The 15,000-nt window shown below is 40.9% G+C and overlaps 1 protein-coding gene across 10 annotated transcripts in view; it reads left to right on the top strand.

Moving 5' to 3' along the window:
• The window catches only part of LOC147029745 (anoctamin-1-like), a 129,878-nt gene that overhangs the window by 73,865 nt on the left and 41,013 nt on the right, over positions 1-15,000 (top strand). For 9 of the 10 annotated variants that reach the window (XR_015056066.1, XM_085873037.1, XM_085873030.1 and 6 more), the window contains 2 exons: positions 9,831-9,926; positions 12,335-12,406. Coding sequence is in view for 9 of the 10 variants with exons in the window: in XM_085873037.1 (XP_085729163.1) it covers positions 9,831-9,926; positions 12,335-12,406 (168 nt within the window). In the remaining variant the exon portion in view is untranslated. The remainder of the gene's footprint in view (positions 1-9,830; positions 9,927-12,334; positions 12,407-15,000) is intronic. The other variant, XM_085873033.1, reaches the window with a different exon arrangement.

The following is a 15,000-nucleotide window of genomic DNA, read 5'->3' as shown; positions in this document are numbered from 1 at the left end:
AGAGACCATGAGAGAGAGACCATGAGAGAGAGACCATGAGAGAGAGTCAATGAGAGAGAGTGAGAGAGAGTGAGAGAGAGTGAGAGAGAGTGAGAGAGAGAGAGAGAGAGAGAGAGAGAGAGAGAGAGAGAGAGAGAGAGACAGTGAGAGAGAGAGAGAGACAGTGAGTGAGAGAGAGTGAGAGAGAGTGAGAGAGAGTGAGAGAGAGTGAGAGAGTGAGTGAGAGAGAGTGAGAGAGAGAGAGTGAGAGAGAGTGAGAGTGAGAGTGAGAGTGAGAGTGAGAGTGAGAGAGAGAGAGAGAGAGAGAGAGAGAGAGAGAGAGAGAGAGAGAGAGAGAGAGAGAGAGAGAGAGAGAGAGAGAGAGAAGCAGCAGCAGCAGGTTCACAGACTGATGAGGGGATCAAGGAAGAACAAGGAGGAACAAGGAGACAGACATCACAAAGTGTGAATTACAAGCAGAAAGTAAAGACGAGGGAAGGTGGAGGGTTGTCAGTGGGAATAGAAGAGAGTAAAGGTTGGTATGGGGAAAAGGACAAGGTGACAATGGGCAGCACAGTTGAAGGACTGGAGGGAGGTAAATGAGACGACAAATCGCAGGACTCGGTTCCACGGGAATTCCACAGAGATTTTATTCCAACGACTTCGATTCAAAGGGTCATTCATACATTCGTTAATCAGAGTTTGTATTTCCATGTAAGTCGTTAATTTCGTATCCTGAATCACAGTCATCATTTAACATTTGTGTGTTTGTCCTATGCAGTAACATCAATGAATGTTTCATTTTGGTTACTGGAGGCACCATTTCATTATGAAGGGAACACAAAAAGAAAAGCACAAAACAAAGGACGAGACTGCCACCAAACCTCGCGTTTAAGTAACTTGGAAATTGCAAAGTCGTTCACAGACTTGGAGTGGAGAAATTTGAAGCCCTTTGGTTTTTGTCCTTCTCCTTGCTTCAAGTCGCTGATGATCCCCTCTCCAGGCCAAGACAAAGTTCTACTTGTACAGGGTATAAAACAGCTCATCGGTAGCACTTCATCGCTTTGCTCAGAGCCACGTCATCATGTTGGGTGCATGACAGACCAAGTGGCCACAGGGGAAAGTCCAAGCTGACCCTTCCCCATTTTCTCAACTTAGTGCCACCCACCTGTTGTGGGTCAACTGGACCAGGTGAGGCCAGAAAAGGATCGCTGACTGTCTAAAACATTGCCAGTATAATTAATTATCCATAGAGACTAACCGAGATGATGATGTCAGACAGCTTGCATGTTTGCTTTGGCGGGTAACACCCACATTACTGAGGCCTGGTTCTCACACTGTACAAACCGCATTCCATCCTCTGCACAACCAAGTTCTGTAATTATTATTTGTATCTCTATTAATGAATACATTTTGGCTCCACGTGACAATATTAGGATAAAAAAAAGTATTCCTCCACATGAATTTAAAGGACAGTAGGAGACGATGGGCAAATCAACATGGATTATTGAAATTCAAGCTTGGATCCTAACTTCTTGACTTATGAGCCATGCACTCAGTTTGGAACGGGTCAAATCTTCTCAAATTTCCCTCATTCATTCCTCCCCCTTTATCCCTCCTTATTCCCAGACCCTCTTTCTTCACCTCTGCCGTCTGCTTTTATTCATGGCCCCTTTATTTTCTGTGATAATTTTCCCAATAAAGCCCTAACCCACCCCCCCATCCCCACCTCAAAATCCACACCCTCGTCCATACAGTAAGTCCCTATGGTCCCAATTAAAAACACTTTACGAGCAGATCATTATATTCGTTATGAAACATCTGAATCATACAATTACCTCGTATTATATATATACATATATATACATATTTGAATAATGTTTTTCTGCAAATTTAGTTTAATTGTTCACATTCATTTTGATAAGTGTACTAATAATAATAATAATAATAATAATAATAATAATAATAATAATAATAATAATAAAACTCAATTAAAGTGATAATAGGAAAAATATCTTATATTATTTCTTTAAGTAGGCATTTGGGAGAATTTCTAAATTGATAGCCTTTTCAGCATAGAACTGACCAAACCAAATTGTGATTGTTTCATTGTTGGATCCTTGGCAGAATCTATGTCCTTGGATGGGATGGTATGCCTGCTATTGGCTTAATGGTTAGGGTATGCCGGGTATTGGCTTAGTGGTTCGGGTATTTCTGGTGTTGGCTTCATGGTTAGGGTATGCCTGGTGTTGGCTTCATGGTAAGGGTGGTGGGCTTAGGATCCTTGGATCCTGAGTTCAAATCCCCCTTGGCTGTTGAATTAATACCAGGTGGGGTTGACTCTGCCTGTCATCCTTTGGAGGTTGGCAAAATGAGTGCCAGCTTGAGGGTATCCTGCGTCGGAGTGGCGACCTGTCCAGAATTGTACCCAACCGCCAAGGAGACTGCTGAGGCAGCACCAATGCTTTGCACGAGTATGGTCCCAACGGATGGATGGATAGGATGGTAAAGCTGTTCATCCCATTTTCAATCACTTAGCAGGATATATCCCATGGTATTTTGCAAACTAGTACTCTGCAAAGGGATCTGACTTTGTGCTGATAGCTTGGCTGCATCTTGCATGTCGATATTTAAAATGGAACACTGATGTTAAGTTTAATAGGATGCAGATTTCAAGTAACTATGAAACATGATTGGATGCTCTCTGTATCATTGTTGTTAATACAATTATTTTCAAATGTCAATATTATATTGTTGTCTTGTCAAATTTAATACATCATGGAATACAGTAGGATTCCATGTAGAGGGATGATACAAGAAAAAAATGGTCACCCATTCAAATGTGTACACAATGATACACTTATGAACTACTATACAGTGACATCATAAGCATTTAAAAGCCATAACTTATATTTTCGAGTGTTTTTTGAATGACTGAGACTTAAAAAGACACCAGAATACATCCCTAAAGTACTGCAATGAGAGATCACTCAATCACCAATTTGTACTTCTTCTTATTCTTCCCTCGAAAAACAATGTAAAACTGTAGCCCACCCTACCTCAATATACTGCTGAAGCCATGAGGACGATTCCAACGTGAGGAAGTTACTTTGTCTCTGGGCTAGTGCATGCAACCCAAAATTAAAAAAACATATAAAACATTTATTGTTCTATTACGAAAAGAAATCGAACATAAACGTGCACTCAACCAAACCAGGCCAGTATTGTTGTGTGTGTGTGTGTGTGTGTGTGTGTGTGTGTGTGTGTGTGTGTGTGTGTGTGTGTGTGTGTGTGTGTGTGTGTGTGTGTGTGTGTGTGTGTGTGGTTGGTTGGGAAAATGGACGGTGGGCAGAATCATTACGAAAGTGATACCTATCCCAACCCATCCCCTAAATCGAATGAAACAAGTATTAAAAGAATATAATAACAAAAATGGATATAATACATAGCAAAATAACACAATATATAAAACATGAAGCTTTCTTTTTTTTAAGAACGTTCATCACATCTACATTTCTGCATATGTGGTTATCCACCAAGAGGCAGCATTTTTTTGTATACAATGTCGAGGCTCATATGAGAGTGAACACACAACACACAGCAAGGGGGGCATGAAACAAGAGGAGCAGGAGAGGGAAGGACAAAACAGCGGGGAAAAGAGACATTAGATCTATGGAAGGGAGCGGGGATGGGACGGGGAACACGGGGTATACAAGATGGATATTACAGGGACTTTCAGGAAGGAAAGCAGGGAATTTGAAGGAGGTGGGTTTGGGGTGGATTAACGGGGGTAGAAAAGATCGAGGTTTTGGATGGGGGAAGATAAGAGGTGGTGGTGAACAACTGTTTTGAAGGCCTGGAGGGAAGAATGGAATTGAACACAGTGCAGGAGTTTATTCCAAAGGCGGCAAAAAAGAGGAATGAAAGAGTGAAGGTAAGCAGTGATTCGTGATTTTAGTAGTTTTACCAGAAGGGGGTTGTTGGCGGACTTTGAGCGCCCTGCAGAAATATGGTAGGGACATATCGTAGACAGAGCTGACCTGCTCTGCAAAGCCTGGTGTTGGCGTAGTGGTTAGGGTAGCGGCTTGGGATCCAAAAGGTCCCGAGTTCAATCCCCGTTGGCCGCTTGAATAAATGCACACCAGGAGGTTGACTCAGCCTGTCATCCTTCCGAGGTCAGCGAAGTGAGTACCAGTGTACTGGGCCCGGTGTATGCCCCGGCTAGAATAGGTGTACCATATCCCTGTGTCGTAAGAGGCGACCAGGGTTGCGTCAGGAAGGGCATCCGGCGTAAACCCTGTGCCAAATCACTATGCGGATCATATGGATGATCCGCTGTGGCGACCCCTAACGGGAGCAGCTGAAAGAAGAAGAAGAAGATATCGTAGACAGAGCAGGGGAGGGCGGAGCGAGACCAGAGAGGAGACACTAGAAAACAGAAAGACCACCAACCTGCCTGGGTGAGAGAGTGAGAAACCCAACAACTCAGCCTCATCGCAGGAGATACCAATGATCCTAAAAACCTTGGTTTCCACAGTGTAAAGCCAAGAAAGGTGAGAGGCCGGAAAGGTGAGAGGCAGGAGCCCCAGCCCAGAGGAGAGAGCAGCACTCCATCAGGCTGCGAACAAAAGCTTTGTATGTGATCAGGAGTCAGGTGGGCTGAAGAAGGACTTCGCACAATGGAGGATTCCCAGTTGGTGACAGGCTTTGGAGGCAAGGTTGGAAATGTGGCTTTCCCAGGAAAGATCATGGCAGATAGTGAGACCCAGAAGCTTGAATGAAAGGACTTCTTCCAGAAGATTGTTGCGAAAGTAGATGGGGGGGGGGGGTCCAGACGGTCTTTTTGGAGAGACATAGTGAGATTGCGAGATTTGTCAGGATTGAAAGACATGTTCCATGTGTTGGACCAGTTTGTGATTTTAGACAGATCTGCAGAGAGCGAAGAAGCTACGGCTTGCCTGTCTGAGAGATGACAGATGCTATGGCAGAGGGTGGAGTCACCAGCAAAGAGTTAAAGAGGATTTTCCAGAGAGTCGGAGATATCATTGATGAAAACCAGAAAAAAGAACAGGGCCGAGAACGCTGTCTCGAGGAACTCCAGCCTGGACAGGAAGAGCGGATGAAAGAACTCCATTAAGGGCCACATATTGGCTGCGACAAGAGAGGAAGTCTACGAGCCATGAGTGGAGATGGCCTTTGATACCATAGTAAGAGGGTTTGGTGAGCAGGGCAGGGTGCCAGACCATGTGAAAAGTACACAATATGTCAAGGGATATGGCTCTGATTTCATTTCTGGCATTGAGTATCTCCATCCATTGTTGGGAGAGCAGAATCAGCATATCCAGGATAGAGTGACCTTGTCTGAAACCAAATTGGTGATTGGAAATCAAGCCGCTGGAGAAGACGAATGATTTAATGTCTGAAGCGATGATGGATTCCGTAACCTTGCTGATGATTGGGAGAAGGCTGATTGGTCTGTAGTTGCAGGGATCTGTTTTTGCACCTTTTTTATGCAGGGCAGTAATGTTTGCTGATTTCCAAGCAGATGACAGATGACCTTGAGCAAATGAGAGGGTGAATAGAAGAGAGAGAGAGGGTGAGCAAGAGCAGAGTTGCAGGTTTTTAGGACATGTGGGTGATGCTGTCTGGACCGATTGCAGAATCTGAGTCGAGGTTTGACAGCAAACTCTCCACCTTGTCAGAAGAAAAGGACACAGAGTCCAGGGATAGTTGTGTGCAACTGCGTAAGTTGGGTACAGAAAGCGATGGGTTTGGGACACAAGATTTAGCTGCAAACACCGAGTTTAGGCATTCAGCCTTTTCACGTGCGGTATCAGCAGTGCAGCCATTTGAAGTAGAGGAGGGGATGAAGGGGGAACATACACCAGAAACAGATTTGATTAGACGCCACCAGGGTTTGGAGGAGGGAGAGAGGTTTGAGAGTTCAGATTTGAGATGAGAAAGATAAAGCATTTGAGGGGAGGTAGGGGATAAAATGTACCATAAGCCAAATTTAATAACATACATGGATTTATTACACATCAAAATAACAAAATATATAAAACGTTAAGCATGTTTTCTTACTTAAAAAAATTGCAGAAACAAGAAAAAAAATCTTCTCAGCCTTGGGAACAAGGGTCTTAAACGTCTAAGGGGTCATAAAGGGTCTTAGGAGTCTTTGGGGTCTTTTCGGTTCTTTGGGATATATATATATATATATATATATATATATATATATATATATATATATATATATATATATATATATATATATATATATATATATATTGTTACGAATTCTGGCCCGCCTGGCATGCGATCGGCTGCGTACCTCTAATGGCAGCCGCATCGCCCACCGGACAGACAATTTAGTCGTGTACCCTCTCGGAACAACGCCGGGAGCTAGTCACAGGTGGGGGTTTAACCTCACCATAACCCAGTCCGCATTCTACCTGCGCGAAATAGGGTGAATCGCCGAATGTCGATATACCTAAATACCTGCGCGGGTAACCTACCGAGGGGTTGCACCACGCCACAGGTCGGCTTAGGACACGAACCGCTTAAGCGGTTCGTTCCGTGCTACAGGGATAACCGAGCGGTGTTATCGCCGACCTCGACGGTTCAGATTATTTATCGGGTATTTAAAACCACTACCAATCATTCCACGATTCAAGATGGCACTTTAAAAAGAGGGGAAGGACGCAACGAACGTGAAACATTTCACAAGCACATTTATTACACATATAACACAAACAAGCAAGGGCAGTCATGCAATATGTACAGCAAGAAATGAAAGACGTTGCGACCGACTATAGCATTAAATGTACAGGCACTGAAACAGGTTTACTTCATGGACTGGCGCCACGAACACACATACAAAAGCCCAAAGAAAAGAAAACCTCCCTTCTGCGGCCGGTGAACCCTCTCCGGCACTCTCCTCGTCCGCACGCGCAGGTCCACCACAGACCGCCTGCGGCGCCTCCCGTCCGCGTCTCTGAGGCGTCACCCGGACTCGCCACAGGCCCGCGCCTTCACCGACAGGTCGCTCAACGCCAAGACGAGAGGGAGGGAGAGAGAACTCGACCTCGACGACAAAGAGATCCAGCACGACCCTGACAGAGAGGATGACGTCGACGACCCAAACAAAAAAGGACTTGACCGCGACCACCAAGAAAGAGAGTGAGCCCCGCGTCCTGTCCGCCTTATATAGTGCGGGGCTCCGCCCTTCGCTCCTCCCCGTTTTCGGCTCCGCCTCCCTTCGAGAAGGTTCCCGAAAAGGGGCGTTCCCTCACCCCAACCGCCTCACGCCGTGCATCCACCAATCGGCGGCCAGCTTCCCTCCCCCTTTCCTTCACACCAAGTGCGGGGAAAACAGGTGGGAAAACCCCACAGGTTTCACAACAGCTTTTGTTCTGCCAATCCTTCTCAGACGGTTTCCGCTCTTACCGTGGTCCGCGGAGGATGGCGTTCGTAAGCGGGGTAGTGGCGAAGATGGTGGTGATTGTTGTGGGGGTGGTGTGAGTGTGGTTGGCGTTGGTGGTGGCGGTTGTTTGTGTGGAGGTTTGTTGCAATGATGGCTCAAAATAACGATAGATAAAGAAAAACGGCTATCTCAAAGGGTCGCAGCCCGGTGAACACGAAGAAAATTCCCTTTAAACAACGGTGGGGACCTATCTGCACATAAACTTAGCGTCATAACTGATCTAAAGACTCTTTATGGTGTATTGCGAATTTCCACAACCGTAACAATATATATATATATATATATATATATATATATATATATATATATATATATATATATATATATATATATATATATATATATATATATATATATATATATATATATATATATATATATATATATATATATATATATATATATATATATATATATATATATATATATATATATATATATATATATATATATATATATATATATATATATACACACACACATATATGTAGAGATATTGCTGGTACCCTTGCGAATTTATGACTGCAGGGTTTGTACTGGTCACTGACTTGTTTACTTTGAAGCACTCGCTATGCAATAAAGGATAGCCAACCTACTGGACTATGATGATCTTCTTTTATGGCCACAATTATTCCCACCTTATTGTGAGGTTGGTTGGCAGAAAAAATTTGGCCCATCTTTCATAAATCATCTGGCCGGACGCGACACTCGACTAAGTAATTAAGGTAGGAATTTGTAATTTGTTCAGGGTGCTGGCAATATCTCACCTACTCTACACAAAGGACACCATGGGATCTTTAACATCCATCAACAAAAACAAAGTGGCAGATGCATGGGATACCCAGTTTAGCATCCATCCAAGGGATGGCACACACATTGATGAATCACATTTCCCCTAAAACACCAGGATGACTGTTTATAGCTGAGTTGGGTTTAAAACCCAGGCTAGACAGTTGAGTGTGCATTCCTCGAGACCATGGGTCGGCAACCTCTATCTGACTCTTCTACGATACCAATGTGGCTCGCAGAGCTTGAAAGTTTATTGGGTGCAAATGCACATATAAAGATCAGATGAACAGGCCTAACACTTCAATCAAAATATCGCGATATTTGTTTATAAAACCCATTTACAAATGACCACGGGTTCTAATTTTGTGTTGCCTTTATTCTTTTCATTTAGATTCACCTGTTGTCCTACCCGCTCATGTTATTAGTCCCCTACCGGTTTCACCGAAGGCGACTATAGGTTTTGCTCTCCGTCTGTCCCTCCATCCCACCTTGGTTTTACAGCCTTTTTTCCCCATACCCTTTCACATATTCACCAGAAACTTGGTATGTGGCTTTATTATAATAAGTTACAGAACAAATTTGAGTTTCAGGGCTTTTTATCAATTTTTCAGAGTTATGCCCTTTTTGGACTTGGAAAATATCACATCGGTAGGGGACGTCTTGCTCTTGTTATTGTTTTTTTATTGCCCCAGGCTTGTTCCAGAGCCTTATCTCTGGCCTGTCCTGCACAAACAGATCTTCGGCACAGTCATCTTTTTGTTGCTTTTATTCCTGAGTCTGTAGTTTCATTGACTTTTGATTGGTCAAGATGTCCTTAAATCAGTCCAACTGTGTAAGGAGTTGAATAGTTCCTTAGTTTGTTGAACATTTAAGTTGAACATGTAAGGAGTTGAATAGTTCCTAATTGAATCTTAGTTTCTACTGAAATTTTTCTGGAATTCCAAATCTTTAATGAAGAGTTGAACATTGGTTGTGAGCTTTGCATGAACAGAAAACGGCAATGGAAGTATAATATAAACTTTACATTTTTACTATTTTATAACTACACTTCCACAATGAAGTAGGCTGCATTCATTGTGTTTAATTTGTACGATTGGCTCTTTGTGCAGCAACTGCACAAGGTTTTAATTTTGTTTGGCTCTTCTGCACAAAAAGGTTGCTAACCCCTGCCCTAGAGTCCAGCCCATCCTGCCAGCCCATAACCTACTGGGCTATGTTAATAAGCCATATACAATGGTCCCACCATTGTCCTCCAAAGGAGTTACCAGTCCAACTGGCCTGGAAATGACACTCACACCATCACACATTGAAAGATGAATTGATTGGGATGCCCATGATGCAGAAGAGCAAAGTTCCAAATTATCTATTCCAGTGTTCTTTTAATAGAGATTTTTTTAATTTTAAAATTTCCTCATCTTGTCATTGTTATGTACTGTATACTGTATTGCTTTATCCATTCACTTGGGTATATGATGCGTCTTTCCAATCAAAGCAAAAACAAGAAAATGAAAACTGTTCTTGATGCAGTCAGTATCTTGTCAATCGCTGTGTGACAGATTATTCTTTCGGAAAAATTCAGGGAGAACCAAGACCAGAATATGAGACAAAACTGATTGAAAAGAAGCAAAAGAGGAAGAAGAAGGAAAAGCAGAAAAAAGGCCAAACAAAGAATGAGGTATGTTGTTCATACATTCAATCTTGTGAACAATATTGACTGCCTGATCAGGTTTACATAACATGCATGAAAACTTCGATTAGGTGGCATTCACATTTTTGCTTGGATCTGTTACTGATGTGAATCACAAACATAATTGATATTCATTCTCGACGGTATCAGGTTCAAGAGTAATTTTTAGCTCGCCTGTTCGAAGAACAGGGAGCTATAGCGATACCCCCGGCATGAGCGTGAGCATCAGCGTGAGCGTGAAAATGTTAAAGTTTTTGGTGCAAGTTATTTCCTTTCTAATGTTTTTATCTCCCACACTATTTTTTACTGATTACAATATACAAATACATATATTGCTTTAAAATTATTTGGATCAGACTTCACTGCAATGCTTTATAAAAAATATTATTAGACTAGTCTTTGAGTGTCAGCGTCATCGTGAGCGTGAAAATGTTAAAGCTTTTGGTGCAAGTTATTTCCTTTCTAATGTTTTTATCTAGCACACTATTTTTTTTACTGATTACAATATACAAATACATATATTGCTTTAAAATTATTTGGATCAGACTTCACTGCAATGCTTTATAAAAAAAAATATTATTAGACTAGTCTTTTAAAAACGAAAAACGATAAATGTATAAACAGGTGAGCATTGGGTGGATTTGACACCACTCTAGTTTTGAGTCCATTGAGAGGAAGTCAGAGCAAGCCATATTTTGGATTGCAATATAAGCCTGCTGTCCTCTGCTTTCACGCAGCAAACTTTAGCTCTCCTCAGCAATGGTTTTCAGGCAGCTTCAGATCCACTGAGACCACTTTGCACTGATGTACATCTTACTCTTATTGAAGAAAGAGTAGCATCCATACTTCTAGCTAGGTTATTTGCAAGATCTCGATTTGATTGTTGTTTATTTCATAAAGAGTGATGTTGAGTATCCTGGGGTACTTAAGATCACTTTTAGAGAGCTGGGGCTTTCTTATTTGACCACACAATACCAGTGTTGTGTATCCTCCTGAGAGTCTTCCATACAGCTCCTGCTGAAACATGAAGTCAGGTTGCAATATGTTGCATGCAGTGGTCTTCACGAGCTGAGATTTGATTTGTATATGTTTATCCTGTGATATTTCCTTCCCAGGAGTTATATTATTCACCACACGACAATAATCAAACTGTTTATATTTTGGGGCAAAAGTAGAGGTGGGGCATTTTCTTCTTCAGGTGTGGCACTTTCTGATTGCTTGCATAACAACTAATCACAGTGTAATTTACACCCACAGGGCTGCACAATGCAGCATTTCATTTTTATTACACATACGATGCGATTCCATCACATGTTATTTGCATTTTATACCCAAGTTTGCTCTCTGTTTCCATAATTATTTCCAAAAGCTGTATATTTTCATTCAAACCCATCCAACTCTTACTGCTGGATGACCATGATTCTGCAGTTGATGGGATCCCGAAGGGGCAGACCATAGTCCTACCTCTTTTGGGTCGTTTCTCATTCTCTCCATGCATGTTGTTTTGTTTTTAACCTTAATTTAAAAGTATATGCATAAAAGCAAGTTGTATGTATGATTCTTGTTAATTGATACATGGAAGTGAATGAACTCCCCCCTCCCCCCCAAAAAACAAAACAGAAACTTAATGGTTCGTGATATATATGATCTGAACACCTGTGATGAACATTATCTAACAACCAGCATAATGTCTGTCAAATGATCGGTTGGGGTTCTATTATTAAACTAAGTGGCTTTTACAGATACAGTATTAATTATCAATTAAAAAAATTGGAAACGAAGAAAAATGTTTTTCATGTTTTTTTTTTGTCCTGAAAAATAGACCATAATGAACACCCAGCCATCATTTATTTGGGTCTTCGGGATCCTCAGGGTCTTTTGGGTTCTTGGGGTCCTTAGGGGCTTTTGGGTGCTTGGGGTCTTTTGAGCATTTTGACCAGAGTGAACACCCAGTCACGTTAAAAGATTGGCCTTGAAAACGCTACTCAAATCGTGCTTATGAAGGAGGACATACAAATACACAAACACACAAACACACATTGTGTTTTATTTAGGTAGATAGCATTGTCACAATACTCCATGCACAAAGTTCTCCAAATCCAATAATCACTGAAAACCAAGTATGATCAGGAACAAGGATACTGTAGTACCATATAAGGTGCAGTGCAGGATGGGCAGACTTTTTGGGGTTTGTAAGCAATGTCTGATGTCTCCTTTTCACACCTGTTGAGATGTGCAGGTAAATTACACACTATCAAGTGAATCATATTTTACCCCTCAGGTTTAGTTTTGATCACGTTTGCTGTGGGTTTAACCAAAGTATAAGGTTAATCAACGTGCTTGTGCAATGTGTATACAGTATCGTAAAACCTCCCACATTGCTGTTCGTTTTGCAGCAAGCTGGGAAAAAGGCTGGACTACGGCGATGGAAGGAGACCGTACAATCGGCCACGGCTGGGGTTAACCTGGTTTGTAACTATGGATCATAATGTGATCATCTTACTTGGCCCACGTTTAATAGGACAGGTTTATGAAACATTCTTTGAAAAGCTTTTTAAAATAGACTTATTATATTGATTGTGTGAACGTTTTTGTTTTTCGTTTTTATTAGATCCTCGTTGAGGATCTCTAAGTCTTACTCACGTTGTTGTTCTTGTGGACTTTTTTGTTTCATACCCTACAGTTTTCATCGAAGCTTCCTGAAACTTGGCGTATATATGTAAAAATACCCTGCGCAGACGGTAACCATCTCCGATTTTGAAAATTCCTCTCAGAAAAAAAGTTATGACGTCAAAATATCTCCACTAATGGTAATCGCCAAAAAAATTATCTCCAAAACGAGGCAAGCTTTTTAAATTATGTTTGCGGGAATCGAACAAGGCATTAGCAGAGATGAATTACCACACATAGATTACATCACTATGACGTCATATCCATTTTTATGACGTCAATCCTATTTTTTGACATTTTTAGATCCTCATGGAGGATCTCTAGTTCTTACTCACGTTGTTGTTCTTCTTGTGGACTTTTTTGTTTCACAGCCTGCAGTTTTCATCGAAACTTCCTGAAACTTGGTATATATATATATATATATATATATATATATATATTTATATATATATATATATATATATATATATATATATATATATATATATATATATATATACTCTGCGCAGACAGTAACCATCTCCGATTTTGAGAATTCCTCCTAGAAAAAAAGTTATGATGTCAAAATATCTCCGCTAATGGAAATCGCCTAAAAAAATTACCTCCGAAACTAGGCAAGCTTTTTGAATTCTGTTTGCGGGAATCGAACAGGGCATTTAGCAGAGATGAAACACCGCACATATGATACATCACTATGACGTCATATCAATTTTTATGACATTATTCCTATTTTTTGACATTTTTTGTTTCATAACCTAGTTTTCATCGGATCTTCGTGAAACTTGCCATGTATATGCAGAAAGCCCACACGTGGGCAGTAACCATCTCGGATTGTGGAAATTCCTCCTAGAAAAAAAAGTTGACTTCATAATATCGCCACTAATGGAAATCGCCTATACCATTATCTCCGAAACTGGGCAAGCTGTTTGAATTTTGTTTGCGGGAATCAAGCCGGGCATTAGCACAGATAATTTATCGCAAACGTGATACATCACAATGACGTCATATTCGTTTTTATGACGTCATCATTAAGAGGACGAGGATCTTAGCTCATTCGAGCTTGTGATTGAAATTTCTTATTTGTCCACAAAAAAGTGGAAAATTGCATTGTCAAACAAACAAACAGAGCTCACAATCTTAGTATAAACTAGAAGGGCACTCAGGAGAACACGTATCTCTGCTTGGCTTAGTTTACCTTTTGTATCCCACTGATAGGCCGGATTTGGATTAGGACCTGAGCGAAAGTTCAATGAGCTTGTTCTTATCACCTAACCAACTCATCCACCCAGTTTCGTACGAATCCGTCAATAACCTTTTGAGATATCCTGTTGTATGTCGTTTTTTTTGGCCCAATCTCCCAATGGTGAAAATCACTTTTAAAATTCTTAGATCCAGATCTGGATTAGGATCTTCACAAAAATCTAAACATTTCGTCTTTGTCATATACCCAAGTTCTCCACAAAATTTCGTCCAAATCCGTCCACAACTTTTTAAGATATTTTGTTCACAAATAAACAAACAAACAGACAGACAAGGGTGAAAACGTAACCTCCTTCCACCTTCGGTGGCAGAGGTAAATATTGTACAACTAATTTACATCCTTAACATGAAAAAATTTACCAATTAGGCAGCAAATACAATGGAACATCAGTGGATTTCCCAGTACTATAGAGGCAGCCACATCTTGTCCCAGATTACCTGTGAAATGTCACGTCACGTGCTTTTGACAGCCACTCACAGACATACAAAGGCAAAGCGAAGCATGGCTAACTCTGCATAAATTACTGCGAAATTCATTCGGTTGCATTTGTACTTCATGATTTAAAGTTAAAAAAAACATTGAAAGGATCTCATGTTATGACATTTGAGTTTAATTCCTCTGCACTATTTATCCAAGGTGTGTGTAAAATAGAGGTACAAAAAAAGTTTGTGTTTAAAGACTGTCCTTACAGTCACCTTGTCCTGAGTTGACCTGATTATTTAATTTGCGTTACATATCCAGTGTCATGCCAGAATGAAATTAACATCTCTGATTGTAAATTAACTTAATTTTAACAATCTGTGATCAGAACACAATCAAATGCATGATACATTAGTATCTGGTAGCATGTCCTTTAGCTTTGTACAATGCTTGAACTCATGATGGCATTGAATCAATGATATTCTGCATGATGCATGCCTCAATGAGGAGTCTTGTGTTCCAGCATTTTGCAGGTTGGGACACATTGATTGGACAACATGTCATACATCCAGAACCAACTCCACTTATACAATATGGAGTGTGCTGCAGCTTCCTGCATCGACACATTAAAGTCCAAACATGAACACCATTTAACACAAATTAGAATATATACATATATTTTTTCTGTGTGTGTGTGTGTATTTATTTGTA

Source organism: Eptatretus burgeri, chromosome 3 (genome assembly GCF_056783735.1).
Source record: "Eptatretus burgeri isolate ZD-2024b chromosome 3, Ebu_testis_v1, whole genome shotgun sequence".
In the NCBI taxonomy this organism is placed as follows: Eukaryota; Metazoa; Chordata; class Myxini; order Myxiniformes; family Myxinidae; genus Eptatretus; species Eptatretus burgeri.
This window is presented reverse-complemented; position numbering and strand designations above follow the sequence as displayed.